This window comes from Sorex fumeus, unplaced genomic scaffold (genome assembly GCF_029834395.1).
Source record: "Sorex fumeus unplaced genomic scaffold, SorFum_2.1 ptg000042l, whole genome shotgun sequence".
In the NCBI taxonomy this organism is placed as follows: domain Eukaryota; kingdom Metazoa; phylum Chordata; class Mammalia; order Eulipotyphla; family Soricidae; genus Sorex; species Sorex fumeus.
The window spans coordinates 2861028-2887169 of record NW_026606099.1 but is presented as its reverse complement, the minus strand read 5'-3'; the positions used below and the strand labels follow the sequence as shown (position 1 = coordinate 2887169).

The window sequence follows — 26142 nt, the reverse complement described above, 5'->3', positions numbered from 1 at the left end:
TGTTCTGCAATGTGCATTTTATTTCATATCATTATACAATGTTCAGATATCGTCATAACTCTTAAGAAAATGTTTCTTTACCAATTACATGTAGTGCCTTGGACTTTAAACATGGAGAAACGAAGGGTGGAGATCTACTTCCAATGCTACCCTACGAGTCGTGAGGAACAAGTGTGCCAGTGGTGAGGAATGGATGTCTAGGAAGAGCAGTGTGGTGTGCAAACCCTTTGCTTTACTGGACTCGGGCATACAGGATCCACAGACTCGTCTTGCATAGAACTCAAAGACAAAATAAATTAGTGTTGGACAGAATTCTAAATTGGACACTATTGAACAAAAAGACCCCAGGGGGACCTTTGGTTGAAGTAGCACCAATCCACACCTGATTGTCTTTCCAATATTCACCTTCTGGCTGGCCATGCTGTTGGCACTTTGCGTGGGACATTTCCTGTGCCAGGGAGGGGTTCACACTGAGCACTCTGCATCGCTACAACTCGCTAGGGGTGACGGCAACGGCATTGTCCGCCCGGGAAATGGCACAATGGAATCGTCCTGGGCCTGCCCGTGTGAGAGGTGTTTCCCTTGCCCCTTGGGGAGGCTCTGTGACAGTGGTTTAAAGTAAATAAAAATGCACTGAAGGGGGTTCATGAAGTAGGTGTCTCATAATCAAACAAACAACAATGAAAGAAAACAAAATCAAACACGACATGAAAGCATGTGGCCGCAGCTAAGGAGGTGTTCACATGTTGTTTAACTCCAGTAAAGTCTGATCCAGCATCTGATGCATGCTAAGGTTTTCTTCCTTGGCATGGGCCACTTTCTCTGTGGTGGGATTAGAAAATTAGGTCATGAATAGCTGTGCTTTGGACACAATGGCGGTCTGTACATTCAGGCAGGCAAACATCAATCACAAACACAGGAGGAGATGATTAGAACATGCTGTAGACACCGGTCATTTCCCTGAACCCGTGAAGGGAGAGGATGCTGTGCCAGGAGGCTCTGTGGACACAGCAGGGTTGGAGTGGATGGGGCAGGGGGCTGCTGTTTCCAGAAATCCATCCTGATGACACAATGCAGGGGGCAGGGCTGGGTGAGGGTCGAGTCAGGTGCCAGGGACACAGGAGCCCTGAAGTGGGGCTCTAAGCATAGGCGTTGTAAGGAGCAGAAGTTCCAATTCCGGGAGTCGCGCTGTAGCGCACACGCAACCTCACCGGAAACGATCAGAAATGATTTAGTCCCGTAGCTTGCTGGGAGAGACAAAGGGATCATGTTTCATGCACACTTCAGTAGGACATTCTCTTACTACTCTTGGAGCATTCTATTATTAGCACGGCACTCTCACAGATTCCAACACAGGCTCGGAGGGGGAAAAGCATACCTTCCAATCAGGGCCTTCGGACAAAAGCGCCTGCTTTCCAGAGCTATTTTGCCCAAGCATAAGTGCATTTATTCATTTTTCAAACACTATCAGAAATGATTAGGAATATGTATACACAATAGTTTATTATATATTATATATAATGCATCCTATATACTCTATATGAGCATGTATATATTTGTAGTCGTACACACATTCACCCTTTTACTTTACCTTGCTAACTTAAAGCCAGACTCAGCTTTCGGCAGAATTAGAAAACGATTTTTGGGTTCCCATTATTCATTATTCACCACTTCAAACTCAAATAACAAGGACCTACTATCGCAAAGAGGAGAGCTGGAGGGCATGTCCTAAAAATCCCCCCAAAACATGGATACACATTATACTGCAAAAGCCTTTTGGAAATGGAAGAGAATGTGGTCATTCCAGACACGACAGGAGAGAAGGCAGGCAGTGCTGTCCCCCACCAGTTTCCCCACGCCGATGTTTCTGCAGAAAGCTGCTGTGCTCAACCCTAGTAAAAGAGTGCAACGGCAGGCTGAGGTGACCTCCCAGGGCTCCATTCCCAGAATTCAGCCCAAGTTCTTTCCCATTTAGGATTAGTCCTCATTCAGGGCCAGCTTTAGTTGGTTAGTGAGGCGGCGGTTTTGCTCAAGTTGCTGGTAGAGTTGATCTGTACAGGTCAGCGAGCAGGTTAGCAGAAGAGAAGAGGCAGAAGGGAGAGAGTTAGGCAGGTGTGGCAGAAGGAGCTGATAGTGACAGTTAGGGCGATGGTCCCGGCCCAGCAGCTGACCTTCCCACTTGGCCAACTGGCTGTGCGCAGGACGGGCTTCCTCATAGACAAGGGGAGGAAACAAGGGCCTTGGGGATGGGCATGGGTGGAGTATGGGGGGTGTTCTGCTGGCTCTTGCTAAAGTCACCCTGCGAGCTCAGCTGCAGGCGCAGCCCCAGGCACCTAAGGGGAGCCAGCACTCGCCATTCTGCCTGGGCTCAGTGGAGTTCTTACAGGGGAACCTTGATCTGACCATTCCTCCCACTTCCCAGGGCCCTGCTACCACCCACCCCCCACCAAGTGCCTTCTTCTTAAGGGCCAAGATCACAACTCCGGATCTTGTTAGCTGTGGTGGTGCTGGGTGGTGTGTGTCCAAGTGATGGCGGGGATGGAACCTAGACCTGGAACCCACCTGGTACATATGAGGCCTGGGCTTGGCTGCTTGAGTCACATCCCCGGCCCCTGCAGTAAAATTTTTTGAAATGTAGAACTCTGTCCTTTCCCCCATCACCTGGCAAATTCAGAACTTGCAGGCGGCTCTGTTGCAGGCTGTTACCCTGCTCCGATGGCAGAGCATCAGCATGTCTTGCCACCTTGAACCCATTTAGGGCTGGGATGTGGCTCCGTGGAAGAATGCACATCTCACATGCCTCGGGCCCTGGGTCCAGTCCCTGTACACTCATTACACACACACTTTGGGTTTATCTGCTGGCTTTAAGGTTGGGGGCAATCCCAAGGCATTCAGGAATAACTCCTAGTGGGGGTTTGGGGACCATATTGGGTGCTGAGGATCAAACTGGGTTGACCGCAAGTGAGACCAGGGCCCTACCCATTGTACTATCACTCTGGCCTTTGCTGGCTTCTAGAGAGGAATGTGACTCATGTTTGCTGCCAAATGTCTATAAAGTGAACAAAATCTTGTGTCTCTACGTGGAGACGAGGGTGACCAATTTTATATCCTGGAATTTTTTCCAAGGCTTAAAAGCCAAAGGGAAGAGTCTGGTCTGTACCTGATGGTTCAGGAAACACTTAATGACCAGGAGGAGCTGGAGGAGACCTAAGTGCCTTGAGTGACTGAATGATGCAGGTAGTCTTGTTCTAGAAGTTCTACTTGGTGCTCTGGAGGCACTCATAATCCTACTCTGCAAAGGACTCAGTCACTGGCCCAGGAGTACCAGGAAACAGGTCTTTTCTTTCCCAGGTGGAAGAGGACAGCAAGATGCTATGGCTACTATGGCTTCTAGTTTGAGACATCTGCTGTCTGGTTTGCTCTGCTCCTTTCTTTGGATCACTTCAAACCCTGGTCAAAAGTATCTCTTAGTCAGAACTTATCCTTGTGGGACCCCGCAGCTACCAGCTTCAACCTGCTTCCTTCCTCCACTCCCCACTCCACAGCTGCTTCAAGTTATCATCTCTGCACCTCTTCATGTCTCCACCCCTGCTGGAGCCTGGCCTGTGGCACAGGCAAGATGCACAGACAAACCTGTCACTGTAGTTTCACCATGACGTGGGGGTACGTGGGGAATTATGGGCAGAACAGAATGAAAGGGATTGGGCCAAACCCTGGAGAACGCACCAAGTCAGTGCATGTCAGCTTCCTCACAGCTCCCTGTCAGACACTGCCACCCCCCCCCCCCCCCCCCATCACACTGTCCTTAAGGCATGCCTAGGTGCGGGCGGGGTGGAGGGGTGTGAAGGGTGGCTAGACTCAATGATGCTAGTGTTTAGGGCTTTCCATGGTATCAGTGACTCCCTGGCTTCTGAGTTAAAAGCCTGGGCTCTGGTGATTTCTTGGAGCACTGTCTGGGATTATTCCAGACTTGCTTTCTTAGGGTAAGTTTCCCTGATAGAACAACTGTATTGTATGGCAAGTGTAAAAGGCTCGAGAAGGATTTGCAAAGAACAGATTTGTATCCAGAATCATCTGAACATCTGCTCAACAGAACTTTCAGGCTTGTCATTTTTTTTCTATAGGAGGGGACAGGGTTTACTCAGGTGGATTCACTTTTGCCGCCTTAGGTTTAAAACAGAGTAAGGCAGAAATCATAGTCAAAGCAGCATCCCCCCTGGGAGCCTTGGAATAAGAAAAGCATAAAGCTAAGCAAAGCATGAAATTATGAAATTCTTTATATGCTCAAAAGAGAGACATTGCCTAGGTCTAAATTTAAGAAACCTACAATTCCATCAACAAAATACTTTAATCCACTACCCTCTTAAAAAGAGTATCTCTCCTCTGGTCTGGCACAGTTGGAGACTAACTGAAATTTTCATTGTATCCAAATTTGAGTAACCCTCTAATAAAAACTACACACACACACACACACACACACAAGACACACAACTCCCACGATTAAGACACAGAAGAAATATAGCCAGATTGTCCAGGAAGGAGAAACGATAGGAACTAGGAGTCAACATTCCATGTCATTAAAAAAGTTGTACTATGGCACTGTGTTCTATTTAATCACTGAATTGCTGTTCCTGGAGTGGAAAAAAAAGTGAGGCCCACATAAAACAAGAGTCTCCTGAACAATTCCTATCAATTTTAGGGAAAAGAAACAATGGAGTCAAATGGCTCAATTGTTAAGAAGCCACAACTAAAACAATCAGCTATTAACACAAAGATGATGTATATACAACAATCAACTTGGACTTCAACATGGTCACTGGGATCACAACAAAATGAAAGTGGTTGAGGGTGATGAATGAGCTGGGACTGTCCTTCGTGTGCTATGTTCAACGATAACTTCAGCTGACATGGCTGAATCCAAGTTCTTTTTCACTTTGCCCAGAATGTGAAGTGTTAGCATTGTGGGCTGGCTATAGGCCTTTCTCAATAGCCTTCTCTCTAGGTGAGCCACAGGCAGAGCAAAAGATCAGTGCGAAGGGGTCGGCCCACCCCCGATAAAATTGGTAGAGAAAAATGATGCTTAAGGTTTCGACCCCAAGCAATGTTCCATTGCAGAGGTTCTCAAGCAGAACACATCCAGTGCAATCTCAGCGGGCAAAAGAAAAAGCCCAGGCCACACACCCTAAGCTTGGGTACCGAGAACTCTGAATCCCACTAGAACTGCTTTAGAAACTCTTGCAATCAGTGCATGATGTTCAGAATAAAAATAAATAAATAAATAAATAAATAAAAACAAGCAGCAGCAAAAAATAAACTTTCATGTGCAGGAAGCAGATTTGTACTCAGTGTTGAAACGAAAATGACAACAAGAAGTAAAAAGAGTAGCAAACAGAAATAGCTTACACAGTATTTATTTTACACTGAATTACGAGCTTCTGTACAATAGAGAGCACAGTGTGTGCCTGGCCCTGAGCAGGTAGGACTCGAGAAGAAAAGATCAGGGCCAGCTGGAGAACAGACAAACTGCAGAGTGCAGAGAGGCAGGCATCCAGCTCGACGGAGGGGGTCTTGGGAGAAGTGAAGCAAAGAAACTTATCTGCATGGAGAGAAAAGGTGGGAGAAGGGGAGGGGGGAAATGGCACAATGAAAAGATGGAAGTGCAGAGGGACAGATGAAAGCAGCTGGGGCATAGCGGAGAAGCAGACACAGACGTCTGAGGGCAGCCCCTGTGGTCAGTCTGCCCACCAGAGCCCAGAGCGACCCATGGACACAAGTCAGAATTTCACAGCATAAGCCAAAACTATCTCTTAGAACATTTCATCACAATCCATCCCTGATGTTAAATCTTCCCAGAGTTATTTTAGCACTGTTAGAGTGCTAACACGTGAAGTCCTTAGAGACAGGTGCCCTGCTCCTACCCCCGCACTGACAGGGAAGACATGTGGACACTTCTCTGGTTGCAGGATGGTATCATGTCTCTAAGGTAATGTGGGGATTCCACAACCCATGTTGTTGGGCACAGGTTGCTTCTGCCACTTTTCGGGGAGGGGGGGAAGGGGAGGTGGAGTTGGGGGCAGGGAGTGCCAGGGATGGAGCCTCACACCGATAGGGTGTCTGAGCCACATCCCAGGACTCACACCACACTTCTGCAGCTGTGACTTTTCTGCCTGGTCAAGGTTTATTTTCCAGGTGGGCCCGGAAAAGAAACTTTCCAGCTTCTATGGAATGCGTGTGATATTGTTAGAATGAAGAGAGGCCCCCCCATAGAACATTCTGGATTAGAAATTAGAGGCAGAATCAGCTTCATGTTTAGGCCTGGTTAGTAGCAGCAGGTAGACTGTTGTGTCTGTTCAAGATTCTTCTAAGAACAAGACATTGTCACTCCTGCACTCACAACAGTACAAGCTGGGTCAAGAACGCCCAGACTCTGATCTAGTCTATTTCAGTTCCCATTTCTTCCAGTGTTTATCCAGTGGGAGCTGTTCTTTTATCTCCTTTTATGCAAATACAGGTGAGCCAAGCTTGGTTACTCTTCAACAAACCCCAGTGGGTCTGAAGAATTCCTCAAAGTGAGGGGGAGATTACCTGACACAGCACTATTCTTTTAGTTCTCATTTGTTTTGGGACCACACCAGGTGATGCACAGGAGTTACTCCTGGCTCTGCACTCAGGAATCATTCCTGGTGGTGCTCAGGGGACTACATAGGATGCCAGAGATAGAAACCTGGCTAACCATCTGCAAGGCAGTAGCCTTACCAGCTGTACTATCGCTCTGCACCCCTCAAAACCAGTTTTTCAGTCTGTATTGGATCAAGGTTCTTTCCCTCAGATCCTTACAAACTTTAGGGTTCCTTAAATTTAACCTTTTTTTTTTTAAAGGACCACATTGTATACAATATAGTTGCAAAAACTAGATTGTTGGGCATTTTCTTTTTTTTTTGGGGGGAGGGGTGGTGTTTCTAGACAACTGCATGGCCTCCTAAGGTTCACTTGAGTCAGGTTTATTAAAGAACAGTGCTCAAAAAGGCATTCAGATTCTGGCGCATGGCTTGCTGGGAACAAGCACATAGAGACGGTGGAATTAACGCACTCTGAAAGGACCATGTAGAAACAGACTTCACCTAGTGGCCATCGTAATGGGAGGATGTGAACAAACATGGACTACCCTAGAGGACACAAAAGAGGCAACCCTAGAGGATACAAAAGAGGCAACAGAAAGGCAGAAAGACGGACTCTGGAGGGAGCAGCGGCGAGGCTAGAGGTTACTGCGTGAGCATGAGGCGGGCGCATGAGCAGGCGGGCGGGTGGACATTTACATGGAAGTCATGTCGTTGAGAGCGTGGTCCAGCTCCTCGCTGATGGCTTTGTACTTCAGTTTCTGAGCGTACAGCTCGTCTATGAGCAGGAAGTGGGAGGCAGACAGGCAAGGGCATGGAGAGAGACCAAGAGATGGAGGGTGAGTGGGGGTGGCCGGGCGCCGCCCCGGACAACAGCGAGAGAGGGCAATGCGTGGAGGAAGTGGAATCGCAGCAGGTGGCCCGTGCAGGAGGCGTGCGTTTTGTTTTCAAATGAATCGAAACAAAAAGAGACAAAACCCATTAGAAAATAAAACAGGAAGGCCATGAAAACCATAACAAACATGGTGGGACTACAGCGAATGTTATGCCCTAAACAAAAACCACACAGGCCGTCTTGTGAACAGGCCGTCAACAGCTTTTCTTTCAGAGCTACATTCTAATTACCGAGAAGGAGCCAGCCACATGTACCTGTAAACAGTGGGAAAAACACCCAAAGGCAGTGTTTTGGAAGAACACCTGACGATGATCTATAATCCTTATCTGGCTCTCCTGTCAAGCCACCAATATCCCAGCCAAACGAGGGACCCTGGGATGTCAGTTTCCTGATTACATTTCAATGACTCCTGCATCTGCCGGCCCCAGCTGCCCTGTTACTGGTTGGGAAGCTGGAAAAGCAGGAGACCTACACTTTAGACAGTGTTAGGTCGTGTTACTGGGCCAATTCAGAAGTTACCAAGTGTGGCCACCCTGGGGCTGATGGCCTTGCAACCATCTTTATCTTTTCCCCAGCTTGATTTGCCTCTGCACTGCCCTCCTGACCCTTCTCGAGGTCCTTCCGTCTTTGACATCTACAGTTAATGCATTCCCCCCCCCCCCCCCCCTTTTCTTTCCCACAGTTTGGAAGTCTCACAGATTTCATGGTTTAGGATTTCTGGGAGATGAAATAAGTGTTTTCAAAACCTCATTAGAAGAGGGGGAAAATGCTCGAGTATAATCTCAAAATGTCTCGCTCTATTAGTCCCTTCCTCCCTCTCTCAGGATCTGGAACATTTGCTTATATAATAAAAGAACCCAACTCTCGCACTGAATCCACAATTCAATGAGGAGAGGTTTGTCTGAAAACAAACCCACAGCATTGGGACAATTAGACGCTATTATCAAGACAGAAACGCTATGGCTGGCCGTTTCTTCCAGAAAGAAAAATAAACCCACTGCATCTCAGCAGGGTGTAAGGCAAAGTTGAGGGCTGGAAGGAAGGGGACAAACCCTAGCACTAGCTGACAGGAGCTCGGCCTGGGAGCCGTGATGAAGGCCCCCTGGGAGGGCCAGGAAGAAAGAGCAGGAGCAGAGGGGAATGACCCAGCTCCCGGTGGGAGAACCATTCTGCTGGGTCAGCGCTCGGTCACAAGGCTGAGATGAGGTACAAAATCTAAGATCTTACCTTCTAAGTCATCAATGCTTTTCTCCAACTTAGTTACTGACCGCTCTGCGAACTCAGCCCGGGTCTCAGCCTAGAACAAGTCAATGCATTCCCATCAGCAAAGGAAAGCTTTGGGCTGAAAGCTTTGGCGGGGAAATGCAGGTGGCACATCTGGCACAGCAGTGCCCAGCAAATGCGCCTGAAATACCTTGTCTCGACAGGGAGTCACGGCTGCTTCTGACCCACCTCTGCACACCCCTGACTTGGAGTCCCCTCACTTAGAAACGAAAAGGCCTGAACCAGCAGCCCCAGACAAAAATACTTGTTTAAAATCCACCTGGTGGCAGGGCTGGAGCAATAGCACTGTGGGTAGGGCGTTTGCCTTGCACACAGCCAACCCGGGTTCGATTCCCAGCATCCCATACAGTCCCCTGAGTACTGCCGGGGTAATTCCTGAGTGCAGAACCAGGAGTAGCCCCTGTGCATCGCCAGGTGTGACCCAAGAATCAACAACAAAAAAAATAAATAAATAAAAAATAAAATCCACCTGGCGGGGCTGGAAAGATAGTACAGCTGGTAGGGCACTTGCCTTGCATGCATGCATGAAGCGGACTAGGACTCAATCCCCAGTACCCCATATGGTCCCCTGACCCCCGCCAGGAGTAATTCCTGAGCACAGAGCCAGGAAGCCTTGAACACCTCCCAGGTACGGCCCCAAAACCAAAAATCTTAATCCACCAGGCTTTGGCACAAGCCTCGGAACATTACCTCCTTCAGCTTGTCGGAAAGGGCCTTGATCTCTTCCTCGTATTTGTCTTCCTTCTGTGAGTACTGTAATCAGAAAGAACATTCCAGATGTCAGGCTGCACCTCACACTATACTCCTGTCTCGGATAGGATGAGCGCCAGCCAGGCCAGCAGATGCTGAGGGTCCCTCAGGAGGTAATGGAGACTCAGCTATCAAGTGGCATACGGCAATACACTCTGCTTTCTTGCCTATTGCTTTACATGGGCCAAAAACAGATCACTTATTCATCGGCAGTCGGCTTAAACTGTAGAGGACTTAAGAGACTCAACACAGAGTCTCTTCTGAAAAAAGAAAAAAAAATCTGGCTAAAGACGTAGCTCAGTGGTAGACCACTTGCCTGGAATGTGAGGTCCCCTTGAGTGAATTCTAAGCCAGCCCCCACCCCCACCCTCGCCTCCGAATCAACCAAAGGGTGAGGGAGATAGCGCCCAGAGGCTCATGCAAGATTAGACCTTGCTGGGTGTGGCTCCCCAAAGCCCACAACTGTTGCCCACAACTACCCGGGAAGCACCTAGAACTTATGCCATTTACTACAAGCTCATTGCCAGGGGCTCAGAGCAGAAACAGTCTCTTCTGCACAGCTTGAGAGGTCCCTGACCCCGCGCCTACCTTCTCGGCTTGAGCCTCCAGGGACTTTAGGTTGTTGGTCACAGTTTTCAATTCTTCTTCAAGCTCGGCACATTTGCTAATGTTTCCGATCAGAGGCAGAAAAAGGGAGGGAGACAAGCCAAAGGGAGGAGAGAAAAAAGGAGAGGGATGGGGAAAAAAATGAGAATCGAGTCCCAGAGCACAAAGGGCTGCCTTAAAGGAGCCAAATCATCAGGGATTGAGACGCTTGCGGTCGCCGTGGACACTGCACCCCCCTTGCTCCTTACAACAGCAGAAAAACGGGGTGACAAAAATCCAAACTCGGGAGAATGATCATTTGGCTTCTTTTTCAGCTGCCATCAAAGAGTGCTTATGAGGGAAAAACAAAGGAGTATAAAAGGCCCAAAGAAAGCACTAAAGGCAGAGACGTGAGAGAGCAGAGGGTCAGTGAGGGCGTAGTCTTCACAGCAAATGGACCAGGATGCAGTGGAAGCTGAAAGCCGCCAGGGAGCGTTAACCCTAGAAACCATCCACGAGCCATCAGTACCTTGTCCTCGGCAGCCATTAATGCTTTCAAGGTCTGATCCATTATTCTTAGCTGCTCTTCCAGCTGTCGAACTTGGCTGTTAGTGGACACAGGAAATGCACAAGGCCATTCTCAAAATCAGTGTGCAGGTGAGGCATGCAGAGACCTACGCATTCACACACAGACAACCCCACACAAGGCCTCTGTGTGCCAGACTGGTGGGGCTGATCCACATCAAATGGGCACATCGGGAGCCCGGAGCAGAAACAGGTACGTGTGCAGCTGCCAGAGGGTCATGCTGTTCAGTCACGGCTGCAGTGCCCCCACATGGCCTCCTGGACTTGGCCTGCTTACCCTTCTGAGAGCTCGGCCCGCTCCTCCGCGCGCTCCAGGTCACTCTCAATAATGACCAGCTTCCGGGCCACCTGCAGCAGGACGAGCACAAGACAAGCACACCATGGGGCTTGCATGTGGTAGTGGTGGGTGGGGTGGGGAGCGGGAGAGGCGGGCACAGTTCCTGGTGCCCAACAAGCGAGTGCCCTTTCTGGCCGACGGCACAAATGCCTCCTTCACTGAAGAGGCAGGCAGAGAGCAGGGCACTGTGACACCACAGAGACCCGGACGCCCAGGTGTGGGTGCAGACTTATTTTTGGTCTGCCCCATGTCTGTGCCATGACACAGCCGAGTGCGGGCAGCGGGAGAACTGGGGGATTCACAACCTCGGAGAAAGTAGCGGTGCAGCGAGACCCGGGGCTGCAGAGGTGAGCATGGCCCTGAACATACTGAGAATGACTCCCAGGAGCTGCATCAGTACAAGCTCTGCAGCCTGGCCACCTCTGCTGGGAAGTGGCTCACTGTGCCATTGCAAACAGCAGGACAAATGCAGCCGGGTCTGCATGGAGAGGGCATGGAGCCACTGGGAGAAGTGGCTGCAAAGAAGAAAAACAGGAGCTCTGGCCAGCCGAGGGAAGGGGCTCCCGGGCATGCGCCTGCAGGACTCACGAGGCGGCAGCTTGCCACTCCTGCGTGGGTGTACCCCCACTGCCTCACTGCTAACCCCAAAAGACTGGTGAGTGTAAGGGGGGGGGGTGGGCAGCTGGTGCGAAGACTCCCTCTCTGGCCCTGGCCCCCTTCCCCAGCCCCCGGTAGCTGTTCCGCTGCTGGTGACCCACACGAGGCCAGGCCACTCCACAGACATTCAGGTCTCACTCTACCTTCCCCTGGCCCAGGGTCTCTGTTCTGACCGCCAGGCTTTTCCAGGGCTACCAAAAGGTGTTAGGAAACCCTGGCAAAATCCGAACCAAACCCATGTTTGGAGGACAAGCACATCCCACTTCTCAGAAGCACCCGCATCTGCCCAGGTGGCCGAGCGCCCTGGCCGCCCACATCGCCCAACACCATCCCGGACCTCACCTCTTCATACTTGCGGTCAGCATCCTCAGCAATGTGCTTGGCCTCTTTCAGCTGGATCTCCTGAATTTCCATTTTCTCCTCATCTTTTTGGGCTCGGCTTTCAATGACTTTCATGCCTCTGAAAAGCAAGAGTGGGAAATCCCAGAGTATGGCTGAGAGGTGGCCTCTCCGTCCCTCCCCACACCCATGTGTGGGGCCCAGGGAACTGCAGAGCGGCTGGCGGAGCACAGAGCCACTCTCAGCCCCTCAACCCAAAGCAGGGCTGCCCAGAGCAGAGGCATAGAAACACAGTCTCTGGGGTGCTGAATGAACTCGTGCAATTCCTCCCAGAGGCTCATGGGAAGGAAAAGGGCACGGGGTCAGGAGACCAGCCGGCTTCACTTATGCAGCAATGGGGTCTCATTCCTTTCCTGATGGGAAGTGCCACCATGAAAAAGGATCCACATGAGTACAAAAGCAAATGGACTCTCCTGCATCTCTCTTCTTTCCTGCAGAGAAGGCAGCCACACATGCCAACACCAGTCTGAATCTTATCCAACTGCTGGCACTGGGCCACAGTACCTTGAAAAACAGCAAATTCATGTGGCAGAGAAGAAATTGCACCTGCCTTTAAGAAAGCTCTTCCATGGCACATGTGCCGGGGGCAGGGCCGACAATTTCTTCTGCATGGCCAATGCAGAGGCCTATGGTATGGTGCTATGCTTCCAAAAATGTTAAAGTACAAGACTTATGGATTAACCAGGCACGTTAAAATGGGATGCACGATCTGAGTGGTGAGATCAACAGGCCATTGATTATTTTAGGTTCCACAGTATTTTTTTAGGGGGCTTGAGTTCTAGTCTTGGGTTGGCTGTCAAGTCGCTGAGACTCTGCCTCTGCAACTATGAAACCAGGGGAGTGGAGCAAATCATCTCTGAATTTCCTATAATTACATTGTCTAACATTAGCAAGGCTTTTTTTTTTCTTTTTCTTTTTCTCTTTTTCTTTTCTTTTTTTTTTTTTCTTTTCTTTTCTTTTTTTCCACCTGGCGATTCACAGGGGTTTCTCCTGGCTCTGCACTCAGGAATTACCCCTGGCGGTGCTCAGGGGAGACCATATGGGATGCTGGGAATTGAACCCGGGTCAGCCGCGTGCAAGGCAAACGCCCTACCCGCTGTGCTATTGCTCCAGCCCCAGCAAGGCTACTTTTTAGGTTCCCTGACAAGTGTATTTCAGGAAGAAGCCAGCCATAAAGCCACCGGAACATGTGGACTGGAGGTGATGAGTCACCATGCAAAATTTCAAATCCCTTGGTTAGAAGTGAAACGATAAGCAGCCAGCAGTGAATAATGAGCTGGAAACACAGGCTCAAAAGCCTCTTTAATCCTCCCTAGGGAGACAGGGCGCAGCGCCTCACTTCAAAGCTGGGACAGGGACAGATGACTGCTCACATTCACCTGTCAGGCCTTTGCATGGGGCCTCTGAGCCAACATGGAAGTGCTGGTTTGAACAGCGGAGAGAAGAGGGATGCAGCCGAGCTGCTCTCTGAGCCAGGGAGCCTCAGAGCGGAATCCTGGAGCTACTGGCCAGGCCGAGCCCGGCCAGGGCGGGAGAACGTAGAAGGTACGCGTATCTGTATTTCTACCAGTGAGGGGGCGGGGGGGCAAATGGCCATTTCCGTTGCAGCTGTGCCTTTTCTTCCACTTACTGCTGGGCCCCGAGTACCCATGGTTTGGACACTGACAGTATCTTCTTTGAGGACGGGCCTACCTGGCAGTGCTCTGGGCCAGTCCTGGTGGTATGTGGTATGGCAAAGTGAAGGCCCAGCCAGAGGACATCCAGTGGTCCTCAGCAGAACACGAGGTGCCAGGTATCAAGCTTGGAGTCTGGCACTGACGAGGCATGTGCTCCCCAATGATACCCCTACCTCAAGTCCTAAACTTGAAAACAAGTTTTTTGATGGGGCCAGGAATCAAACCTAGGGTCTCACCCATGCCAAGTCCATTACTACTGAGCCACATCACTAGTATACTTTGCTATATTTCAAAGGCTCGGGAAAGGTTAAAATAAAGCTACCTTCAAAGACTAACCAAACCAAGAGCATGTCTATGCACTTGCCCTGGATCTCTCCTGGTGCCCTGTGAGGAAAGGAGTAAGTTCTTCATTGTAACATGGGGTTGAGACAGCTATGCAAGTGGTCCACGAACTTCAGTGACCAACACCGAGTCCTACCTGGGGCCCACTGAGGAAGCATCCCACCAGAGCAGGGCCAAAGTGCTTACGCTCTTTGGGCCTCTGACCCTCCAGAGGACAGGCCTGTGCCAGCAGGCGGCTGTGGGCAGGGCCCTCACCTCTCGCTCTCGTCTGCGGCCTTCTCAGCCTCCTCTAGCTTCTGCAGGGCTGTGGCCAGGCGCTCCTGGGCACGATCCAGCTCTTCCTCAACCAGCTGGATACGTCTGTTCAAGGAGGCCACATCAGCTTCCGCCTGGGAGAGAGAGAGGAAGGCAGGGTCGGAGGGAGCCTTGGGCAGTTCCAGGCAGGGAGGCCCCAGCCTGGCGGTGAGCTGCTGCCCAAGCCCAGGTCCACCGTGGGGTCCTCAGACAGTGGCCCATCCCTCAGACTGGAAGCACCACGTGTGTTCACAGACACATTCTCATGGAGCAGATGGACCACCAGCTGGGACCCCCATGCCCGGCTCTTTCCTTCTCTCCATACTTTCCTGTGCCACCATGCTCAGTGGCAGCTGCACTGAACCCTTCAGCTGTGTGGCACAGGCTGGGGTGGGGGGAGAGGTTGGTGGTTGGGGGGCGGGGGGAGGCCTCCTAGCGGAACTGATATATCTTAAAGTTTAGGAGTTCTGGAATATACAACAGAGGCACAGCCACCACTGTCCAGTGACTGTCCCTGCCCTTTTAGCGTATCTGATCCTGTGGAACAAGATCAAGACAGTTTCCCAGATGCTTCTAACAGGAGTCTATTGGAATGTCTGAGAAGTCAAGGTTACTACAAATTCCTTCGGAAGCAGCAGAGACGCAGTGCTTACTTAGTGTCTATCTCTGAAATACAATGTTTCTTTCTTGGGACCACAGTGACGACCCACGGTCAACCTATTGCCCTGAGCCTGCTAGGGCAGGCAGTTAGTCTTACATACTTGCTGGGTGAGTGTTTAAATACTAAGCATGGAAGTGAACTATGGAATTTATTTTAACTCCCTCCACCCATTAAATCTTTTCTTTTTAATTTTTGCTGTTTGGTCCAGATGCTTAGGGGTCAGTCCTGCCGGGGCTCAAGAGGACCACATAGGACGCTGGGGACTGAACATGGATTGTTGGCACGCAAGGCAAGCACTGTACCCACTATCTCTTTGGCCCTGAAAGATGGAATTTATTGACCCAGTATTACTTCCTCCTCCTCCTCCTCCTCACTGCTTTTGTGGGGTGCTGGAGATGCTGAACTCTCGGGACCTAAGCTAGTTCTCTACCCACCTACTGTCTTACTCACCTTTAAGCTCCATTTGTGCGTTTGGGGGTCCAGAGGTACTTGCAGAACATGACAGCAATTAGTGTCTATGGAACAAAATGAGCAGAACTACCCAACTGAATCAGTCCCTTTCTTAGCTTATGGATCCATGGTAGATATATACTAAGTGAAGAGCTGCAGTTATAGCTCTGAGCCAACAGAACATGAGAACACTCAGCTCTTGTATGATTTTCATGCCAAGATTCGTCTGGGAAAGAGGTGATGAGGACATCTCCAGCCATAATGAAGGACTCTAAAATTCATTCACGGATACTTTTATCTTGGCAAAAATTAACTATGTAATAATAAACTGTGGAAGAAGGCAGGAAGCAGGGGTAAGTGCAAAATGACTCTGAGAAGGAATTAATGCCAGCTCACCAAGTCCACTGTTCCCGGTGCCCAGACAGTCACAGGCTAGGCCACCGACAGCAGGGACCTGTTCAGGGGCTTTCAGAGGAGGGGCGCCCAGATTTAGGGATTATATGTTTGCTCTTGTTACTTTGGGCCATACCCTGCAGTACTCAGAGCTTAGTCCTGGCTCGATGCTAAAGGACTACAACCTAGTGGACCTTAGAATTGAACCCAGGAGAGCTACATGCAAGGCAAGTGTCCTATCCTCTGTACTGTTTCTCCAGACAAGGGATTATGTATTTAAGTGCAGAGATATGTTTTTCTCATCTGTGGTCCTTTTGTTTTCTTAATGAGAAAGGGTCCATTAAAGGCGCTCTTTTCTGTATTTTCTATTTCAAGTAAAATCCCACCTCTTTAAAATGAGAGGGAAATGAGGAAGCCAAAAAGAGCAAATGGCCCCTTAAAACTCCAGCACCAAGAACGCCTGAGCTGAATCCTGAGGTCATGTATTCGGCAGTCCGACCCCGTCCCGCCTGATTTTCCTCACTATGATTATTATTCTTAACCTGAAAGCAAATATCCTTGTTACAGGCCACAGAAACGTCAACAAGAGTCTCAAAACATGTTCTGCAGCCACCACCTTCACATTTCCTGTTCTGTTTCACTAGGGGCCTGACCTGGGGAGGCTCTGATCTTCCTGAACCTGCAGGCTGGGGGCCTTTGATGCATCTGAGGAAGAAAGAGACCCCTTTTCTGGGGCCAGGGCCCCACATTTATGCTGCTTTGACCCTTCGATCCCCAGACCCGAGAGGGACCCCACCATGTCCATCTCCTCTTTCACTGCCCAGCTCCGGCCCTGAACCCCGTGTCACTGCTTCAGGTCCTCTGACCACAATGACGGGCCAGTGCAGACCTGTATCTTGGGTCCACAGGGTACACAGAGACAGTTGACCAGCAGTGGGGGCAGGGGGTGGTCGGGAGTCAAATGGGGTCTCCAATGTTTAGCCAGAAGGGCTCCTGGGTACTGTCACAACTAGCTAGCTGCAGACATTGCCCTGAAAATAAAATTCCAGGCGCCATCCCTAGAGACTGTCTGCGAAATCAATCAGTAGCAGCTCCCACCCTCCCTTCAGCCAGAGCGGGGCCAGGCCTGTGGGAAATCGCTTTCTCAAAGGCACAGGAGTGGGCAAGGCCTTTCACCCAGGCGGCAGGGCTCCTCGGGCCACCGACTCGTCCAAAGCCCGCCTGCCTATGCACTCTCAGGCTTCCTCTCCCAGGGGTCCACCTCACTCACCAAGCAGGGGCAGAGCCCAAGCACGACTAGAATCATGTTTTGAACATCATGCATGTACTGCACCCCCCAGAATTCATTCTGAAATATGGCCCGGCTTCCCTGAGGAGCACTGATGGGGAACAAACACCTCTCACGAGGACAGCGCGTTCATCTCAACACGGAAGCCACGCTCCACCTGAGACGCTCCGGAGCAGAAGCAGCTCAGAGGCCTGGGGCTGAGAGCACCCTGCAAGTGGTTTCTGAGGGGGAACGCCTGTGTCCTCGAACAAAGTGCCCCAGGAAAGCACGTAGCACCCAGACTCTTCTCAGGTCTCGATGACCACCTGAGTGCAAGTCTGTCCCACTCTCTAGAATTCAGATACATCTGGCCAGAAACTAAGGGCATCTCTCCCACCATGCCTTCCCCTCCCCCCCCACATGTTCTTCAAGTTCTGACACCGACTGGGGTGTTTCCTAAGCTTCTCATCGCAGCACTACCTTGCGAGCTACACAGAAGACAAGCTGCCGCCGCAGCCCCAGGACCAGATGCTGCTGAAAAGGCAGATCTGAATCTGGGAAGGCTTGGAAGATTCAAGCCCAGGAGAGGCATATGCCTTCCTGGCATGGAAGCTGCATTCTGCAGATGAACTGGCTGAGACTCTGCGAAAAATGGCCCAAGCCAGGATGCTGCAGGAGTCTGTTAATTTCCAAGTGCTACTGTGTCCCTGGAGGTAATGAGCTGCTGAGGGAAGAGCCACTCAGCCTTCAGTGGGGTCCTGCGGCCCTCACTGTTTAAGTCCACCTGGGCTCCCAAGGGGCCTCCACCAGGTGCTAGGGACCTACAGGAAATAAACAGGGCGGGTGACGTATTTGTCACTGACCCACAAGGCATGGCACAGAAGGCAAGAGCACAATATCCCACCAAGCCACATTTTACAGAAAACTCAGACCAGGTCCAGCTTTTCATGAACTCCAGATGTTTTCAGCCACGTTAACAAGGAAAGTAAAACTGCAAAGTGGTATTGGTGTGGACTTAAATAACCATCCCCGTTGGGCAATTAAGAAAAACTAGTGGAAGACTAAGAATACAGCTGAAGAATGAATTGTCTACACTGTCTTCACAGGAAGAAAGTCAGGCTTTTCGTTTTCCAGCAAACTGTAGTGGTATATGAGGGTCCAACAAGTTGCTATATGAGGCCCAGTGACTGCAGCCAAGCCAACTTCCGCTCTTCCGTGTCAAGAAAGGGAGGGGGGAAAAAAACCCCACCAATGACATTTTAAGGGGCACTTTCAGGGATAATAGATAATCACAACCTCCTTCATCTGTGCCAGGGCCATGCCCGAGGCATATCTGTGTGATGAGGAAGAACGAACAGAAGCAGGGCTCTGAGGTGCCTCTGCTTTGTCTGCCTGAGAAATCGGAAACGGAGAGTGTAGATTGAGTGCCAACATGGGCCCAAAGTGCTCTCTCCCTCCCCAGTACTCAGAAAGTGACAGGGCTTTCAAGGGGGCAAGGGCCGGGAGTTTCTGTAACCAGGTGATTGATTTTTCCATTATTTAACAAACAGGGCAACCACGAATTCTGGGCCATGCTTTTTTCTCCCCTTGTCTCTGCTGGTTCTGCCCAGAAAGGACGGTAGAAGGCTGGCTCCTCCTTGCTTCCTTTCCCTCTTTGACCACAACCAAGAACACAGGCCCCGTGGGTCCCCCCGAGACAGAGTCAGCCATTTCACGGAGTGAGGCAGCCCCAATCCTACGCCGAAGAACCCCCACGCCCTCGGCAAATAAGAGTGACAGAGCAGTCTTGTTCCAAGGGGAGTGCCGGTTTATTAGCCAGTGAACCCCAGCCTCTCTGAACTCTGGAATCTGAACTGGGGGAAAACGCTTCAAGCCTCTTTCCTTTGCTCAGAAAAACTGGCCACTTTCACTCCCAACTCTCTCGACCCGACAACCACCAAGAAGCTGCTTCAGGGCTTGGGGGTGGGGGGTGAGGATACGGAAAAGAGGGTATGAGGGCATGCGGGACCCCCAAGCATCCCCAATTGCCTGAGAATTCCATGGGAGTGGCCAGGGGGTACTGCCAGGTAAGACCCCTTAGAAACGAAATTCATAGTCCAGCTTCACAAGTGGGAAGGACTCAAGAGTTCTGACCGGGACCACACGTTCTGTGTGCATCCAGTCAGCCGGACAAACTGTCCTCAAAAATGACTTGAAAAGACTTTAATTTACTGATATTTGGGCCACACCTGGTTGTTCTTGGGGCTCAAGCCTAGGGAGGCCCCAGCATACAAAGCTTGCACTCCCTGCTCTCTGTACTTATCACCTCCACCAACCCCCCACTTTCCACCACCACACCCGTCCCAAAAGTTGAAATTATTTAAGCTACCTCTAATATAAGGCTTTGAAAAGAATGAAAGCATTGTCCTCTGTTGCTAACTGAGGACAATGCTTTCAATAGCCAGGAAGCTATTTTTTTTTTTTTAAACCACCCAACTCTGCACAAAGGAGGAGGTGAGTAAGGAAGCAAGAGCCTTACTCAGAGCAACACAGAGCCCTGGGGAAAGGAACCTTCTTTCTCGGGCTTTCACTGCTCACTGCTAGAGGCAGCAGAAGGAAGACTATCCACACGGCCCTGTCTAGCAGGGAAGTTTGTCCTGACTGCCAGCCAACTACTAATACCACTTCAACCCACCCAACATTCCTTCCAGCCTGCCCACACCCTCCCTCAAGTCCCCCATAGAAAACAATCGTGATTTAGATGCATTTAAACAAAGTGTTGGAGACGGAAGCAAAGGGAGCTCCTTTTCCCAGGGGGCTGAATTGAAGGTGCACAATATGGTTTTAACTCCACCAACACTCAGAAACCGGATGTAATTCCCTTTCACTCACTAACTCTGCTCCCCCTAGCCTAAGGGAGGTGCAAGATCAGCAGCCTCCTGCAGTCAGAGCTCCTGGTTCCACTGATCAGTACTGGACGCCCGGATGTGAGTCCTGACATTCTGGGTCCAGACCTCTGAGCGTCTCTATATCCGATGCCCTCTCATGGTACACAAAGGGCAGAAAAGGGGGCAGAACTCACCTATCACCCTCGCAAATCCAGTGACATCAAGGAACTTTTGCTGACTTGGCTCTAAAGAAAATGAGGGTTGGGGCTACGGATTTACTGGCTTCTGTTTTAATTTTACATGAAATGTCCGAGATCTAGGTCCTTTTAGGAGGCTGGAGAGAGTGCAACGGGTAATGGGTAAGGTGCGTGCCTACCATGTGGCTGATCAAGGTTCCATCCCCCTCACCACGGAGGAGCGCTGAGCGCCGCCACGAGGGATCCCTGAGCACCCTGGGGTGTGGCCCAGCCCCAGCACTCGGTATTAAAAATCAAAGGAAGCCCCGTTTGCTTCTGTCTTGTGCAAAACGGGTCCTTGTGCTTTTCTGCAGCCACTACCGACCCGAAGCAAAGCGCATTCGTCCAGCTCCATCGGCACTAGACATTTTGCAGGCACTTGGCGTTCACCTGCCAGGAAGCCCCCTGGCGTCGCTCTGCCCCAAGCCCCCATCACCCTCGACCTGCAGGGGAAGCAGCAGCGAGCGCCTTCCGTGCGGCGAGGGGGACCCGACCTCCCTCCCCCGGGCCCGGTAACAAAGACGCGGCTCCCTGCAAGGCGCGCCCCGCGGGGCAGGCCGGGACCCCCGAGGCCCCCGAGCTGGAGACGCGGCCGGCGGGGTCCGTCCACGCAGCACGGACTCCGCGAGAGGGAAAAGGGACGGCCCGGATCGGAGCCCCCGCGGGGCCCGCGGCTTCCAGAACCTTCTCCGCACCCCTCCCCCCCAGCTCTCGGGCTTCCCCGTCGCCCAGGTGCGCTAGGTGCGGCCCGGCGCCAGAGCGCTTACGGTCTCCCGCAGCTTCCTCTCCAGGTCCAGCTCGCGCTGCAGGCCGCCCGCGAGCTCCTCCGCCGAGTCCGCCTGCTCCTGCAGGCTGCGGATCTTCCTCCGCACCGCCTCCAGCGAGCTGCTCCCCGCCATCGCGCGGGACGCCGCAGCTGCCGCCGCCCGAGAGCGACCGAAGGCAGAGGCGGCCCCCGGGCGGCGCCGGGCGGGCCGGGGCGGGGCGCGGCGCCGCGCCGCGCATGCTCCTTCGCCGCCGCCGCGGGGACCCGGCTGGCAGGGCGCTGCTCGCGGCCACGGCGCCGCCTGTCGGCCGCGGAGGGGCTGCCACCGGGTCCCGCGCCTCGGCCCAGACGGAGCCGGACAGGAAGGCCCCACGCGGTGGCCCCTAGCTGTCAAAACCCGCGCAATTCAGGATCCTCGCCACAAGAGCTGCACTCAAGGGCTGGAGCGATAGCACAGCGGGCTGGGCGTTTGCCTTGCACGCGGCCAACCTGGGTTCGATCCCCTGCATCCCATAGGGTCCCCAGGATTAATTCCTGAGTGCAGAGCCAGGAGTAACCCCTGAGCATCGCTGGCTGTGACCCAAAAAGAAAAGAAAGAAAAAAAAAAAGAGCTGCACTCTGCGTCCCCAAACCACGGATGCACAGCGACCTGCACGGGACAATGTGACGCTAAGCGAATAACTTGGCCAGGCTGCTACTGGAGAACTGGGCTTCATCATCGGGCCACGGCGCAGGCTTTGCACGCTGGAGCCCTGCGTTTGCTCCTCGCTCCTAGGGGTGCGCTGCGCACTCCAGCGTGGCCCTGCTCCCAGTCTCTTCCGCTTAGAGCTGTCGACTATTATGGACATAGAGATGCATGAGCAGGCAGGCGGCATTGGCAGGGTCAGGAGGGCCTGCCCAGGTCTTGGCCTTCCATGCCTTTCCAGCTACCATCTGTCCTGGTTCCAGGCAATCTGCCCCACCAGAACCACAGAACCTGGACTGCCTCTGAACCCGCACCAAGAGAGGCACAAATGAGCCCTGAAAACAGCCGGTGGGGTCATGGGTTTTTTCCCCCCACTTTCTTCCCTTGCCTCTCCCAGAGGAGGCCTAAGCATGGGAATAACGAAGAAAAATACACCCTCCCTTCCACCCCCCTTCCCTGCCCCAGGCCTAACAACACCAATCCACTTTTCTAACTCATAGTCCTGGTTTGTGGCATTGGGGTGCAGGCTCTCCTGTGCCCTGACTGTGCCCTCAACTCCTGCAGGTGGAGCCTCTTGCTTTGCTTCCCACTGAGTCCTCCAGGGAGTTCAGATCAGACACCTGGGAAAGTGCTTTCAGGTGAGTGTATTTACCTGCTGACATCATTACAGCAGGACAACTGATCTCAGTTTTGCTTGTACATTGGAATTGTCCGTTCAAAAAACTGCCAAGTTCTGAACTCAACTCTCTGGCTTCTGATTTTCTTTTCAGGAGTGCAGGCCCATTCAGAAGCTTTTTTTTAAAATCTGCTTTTGGGACCATCCTTTGTGCAATGCTCAAGGCTCTGCACTCAGGAATTACTCCTGGCAAAGCTCCAGAGACCATATGGGAGGCCTGAGAGATCGAACCCAGGAGCTTCTTCAAGTGCTCTTGTGGTTTGGTTTAATAGAGAGCTGAGGTCACTATTAAATCCAAGGAGAACACCTTGGACCACGCAGCTGTCTGAAAAGCAGGCCTAGGAGGTCCAGAGATGACCCTCTTGGAAACATTAGCTATAGCAGGGCCAGGACAGAGAAAGCTGAGTTCTTGGACCCCTTGAGCCTGAAATAACAAAAAAAAACTTCCAAACAAAACCACCAGGATGCTTCCTCATCTGTGAACACCTTTTAAGTCAGGAAGAACCCACTTTGGGATTAGTATTTGTAAAGTATGTTGGAAAATCAGCTGAGAAACATTGCTAGTAGCAGGAAAATGGAAAAAAATATTCAACACCAGTGGATTACGCCACTGATATACACTAATCCCTAACATAAGTAACTCGTAACTGTATTCCACCTCCCTCCATCTCCCCCTTCCTCTAGTGGCAGCTGTTTCTTTCTCCTCAAGTCTAGACTATTTTTACTAGGTAGGAGTCCCTCTAAATATAGCATTTCTTCATACACTTCTTCAGCATTCCCATAAACCCCCAACAATTTACTGTGTCTTAAAGGGGAAGATGATGGAAGCTTTTCCCCATACTTCCCATCCCCACCAATAAAGAAAAATATATTTAGAGTTGGGTTTTTTAGTTGGGGAAAAAAAGAACGTAAACAGTTTCACAAAGTCCCCTCCCCTTCTGCTGTTTTTAAATATCCTCTTTTCCCTGCCTGCCCCACCTCATTCCAACACTCCCTCAAACAAGACTTTTCAATAAAGACAGGATAGCACTACATAGTTACAATAATTCTATCACCCCCCCCCCCCCCTAAAATTGTAGTAGCAATTTTCTCTTGCCTTTAGTCTTACTGGGCTATTTTCAAATTCTCTACATTCTTTTCCTTATAAGGACTATCTCCCCTTGATCTATCAGCGGCTCTTTTGAAAAGACTAACTAAAAGTGCCCTGTTGGAGAATTCAGGGGTGAAAGACATCCTCCGGTTAGCCATATATGGGGCAGATATCTGATCTACATAATACAAAACAGGCCCAGAGTTCTATGTTATTTCTGGACTTTTTCTGAAGCGGGGTAGTTCATAACCTAAGTGTTTTAACTAAATCAGTGGTTCTCTGAAACCCTTTTCTGGGAATCTTGATTTTCACATAAAACTTTTTTTCCCCAAGAGTCTCAACATCCTATGTCTGGGTTTCTAATTTCTGAAGCAGATTTTGAGACTCCCAAGTCTCTGCTGCCATAAACATGCCTGTACCCATTTTTAAGAACAAGGATCCCTCGGCAATGGACATTTTACCCTAAGAAAAAAATTCCTGTTTGCGCTTGGTGGTTTTAACTTGTGGACATAACATTCCCCATGCTCATACATTCTTGGATTGTTACCAAGTTCCTGAGGAATTTCTCCCTAATTGGGGCCTCTAGGCTTCATTAGCTTCTAGAACAGAATTCCTTGGTGTGAAAAGAAGTTGGTTCTTTGGAAAATCGAATGCCTGGCTTGACTTGAGGCAACAGACAAAGTGCTGGGAGCGTTTCTGAGTTTCTGGCAAGTGGCTCACCCCAGAAACTCGGCAGTGTCTGTCAGGGGCTGACAGATGGGGGCGGGGTGAGCAGGAGGAGCTGGGGCTGAGCTTGGACTACCTTATAAAGCCCTGAGCTATATATAACACCCGCGCCTTCTCTGGATCTGTGCCCCACCACAGAACCAGGCCAGGGTCATCTTCAGACCCAACTTCAGGGCTGTTGTTAAGATCTCCCTGCGGGGAAGGGGGCTTCAAGGCTCTAGCACCCCAGCACCAACTCCGCTTTCCAAGTCAAAACAGTTCCTGAAGATTCCTTCCACTGAGAAGCCAGGCTAGAGGGAAACCATACCTGCCACTTGCCTGCGGTGGACCAGGGCAGAGAGGGGAGAGTCGGGGGACCGGTCCCAGAGTCCCGTTTCCACTACTCTGTTCTCCCAACTTGTGGCCCGACCCACTCCACCCTCAGGGGTGTGGAGAAAGGAAGAGAAGAACAGAGCAGAGGGGATGAAACATAAATGAACGTGCGCGGCAGCGGTGCAGCAGTGCTGGGGGCCTTGGCAGGAGGCCGTGTGCCAGAAGGCAGTGACCCCGCTCTGCACGCTAAGGGGACGGTGTGTGCTCACTTACGTCGGTCGCCTTTTTCTCCGCCAGCTCCAGCTTCTCCTGGGCATCTTTGAGAGCCTCAGAGTATTTGTCCAGCTCATCTTCAGTGCCCTTGAGTTTCTTTTGCAGCGACACCAGCTCGTCTTCCAGCTGGGAGTTGGCCGTGGTGGGGGACGGGGGAAGGGGTGCGGCAGGCAGCGTGACCCCGCAGCGGGGTGTGTGGGGTGCGCAGAGTCAGAAGGACAGGGACAGAGGAGAGAGGGAGAGAGGGAAGGACAGGGAGGGAGAGAAGAGAGACAGATTAGCACTCGTGCGCCGGCCGCCGGTGGTACCTTGGCGGCGGTCTCATCGGCGGCCAGGAGGCTGTCCTCGGCCCGGTGCAGCTCCTCCAGCACCCGGTCCCGCTCATCTTCCGACGCCCGCAGCAGCTTCTCCTTGGCCACGATGTCATCTTCCAGCTGCGGCGCGCGCGGGGCGGCGCGCACCGGGGGTCAGACACACACACACACGACACGGGCGCGGGTTGGCGGGGTCCCTCGTCCCGGGCGCTGAAGCCACCGCGTCTCCCGCCCCGCACCCCATCTCCCCGGCGTGGGGGCTGAGGGACGCGCTCCGCTCGCCTCGGCCCTAGGGGCCCGCAGCAGACTCTGTGCCCGGCTCGCACGCCCCGCGCCCCACGGGGTCCCCCTGTGCACAGAGTCCGAAAGAACTGGCAGCGCTTTCTGGGGCGGGCTCCCCGCAAACCTCCTCCCCGGCCCCGCCGCGCCACGCCGCTCCCCGCGGGGACCCCCACGCCGTTCCCTATCGATCCCGGGAAGCGCTCGTCTCGGGTCGGGGACTGAACTCCTTAGTGAGACTCGGGCAAAAAAAAAAAAGTTAGGAGCAAGTCTCGGGCCGGCCGCTCCGACGCTTCCTAGACTCGGCGGCCCGTGGGTGCGGACGGAGCGCGCGCGCGTCTGTGTCTGCCTGCGTGTTCGTGCATCTCCGCGTGCACGTGTGGGTGTGCGCCTCGCAAGTGGGTCGTGTGTGTGTGTGTGTGTGTGTGTGTGTGTGTGTGTGTGTGTGTGTGTCCCAGATTTCGGGAGGGCCTGGGGAAAAAAATCTCTTGGGGCAGGGCCGGGGAGGGCGCAGACCTGTTTGCTTCGGTCCTCGGCCGCCTTTTTGTCGGCCTCGGCCTGCTCGGCTCGGTCCAAGGCGTTCTCCTTGTCGAGCTTCAGCATCTGCATCTTCTTCTTGATGGCGTCCATGGCTGCGGCGGCGGCTGGGCCCGGGGCGGGCGCGGAGAGGGCACAGAGGGTGAGCGCGGCGGGGCGGCGGGGCCGGAGTGCGAGCGCCGGGCGGCG

The 26142-nt window shown here is 52.1% G+C and overlaps 1 protein-coding gene across 22 annotated transcripts; it reads right to left on the bottom strand.

The window, feature by feature from the left end:
• On the bottom strand, window positions 1-26142 carry TPM1 (tropomyosin 1). 22 transcript variants are annotated; one of them, XM_056119973.1, is made up of 10 exons: window positions 25933-26138; window positions 25132-25257; window positions 24824-24949; window positions 14383-14516; window positions 12053-12170; window positions 10994-11064; window positions 10135-10210; window positions 9487-9549; window positions 8740-8809; window positions 1-822 (listed from the first exon to the last, which is right to left on the bottom strand). In XM_056119973.1, the coding sequence occupies exons 1-10, from the start codon at window positions 26044-26046 to the stop codon at window positions 740-742; spliced, it is 981 nt and encodes a 326-aa protein (XP_055975948.1). In that variant the 5' UTR covers window positions 26047-26138; the 3' UTR covers window positions 1-739. The 22 variants fall into 22 exon arrangements, with proteins under 22 accessions (XP_055975948.1, XP_055975935.1, XP_055975934.1 ...); XM_056119957.1 differs by lacking the exons at window positions 1-822; window positions 10135-10210; window positions 25132-25257 and adding exons at window positions 5396-5596; window positions 7317-7395; window positions 10661-10736; XM_056119953.1 differs by lacking the exons at window positions 1-822; window positions 25132-25257 and adding exons at window positions 5396-5596; window positions 7317-7395 and having other exon boundaries at window positions 25933-26133.

What these genes read in the sequence shown, in the direction of transcription:
- TPM1 (XM_056119974.1), bottom strand. Translation starts at nt 26,046, where the DNA reads ATGGACGCCATCAAGAAGAAGATGCAGATGCTGAAGCTCGACAAGGAG. An exon ending in CTGACCGCAAGTATGAAGAG is followed by an intron (nt 11,065 to 12,052) that starts GTGAGGTCCGGG and finishes GTCCTGCTGCAG; the next exon opens with GTGGCCCGGAAGCTGGTCAT. An exon ending in TTTCCGACAAGCTGAAGGAG is followed by an intron (nt 8,810 to 9,486) that starts GTAATGTTCCGA and finishes GACTTGTTCTAG; the next exon opens with GCTGAGACCCGGGCTGAGTT.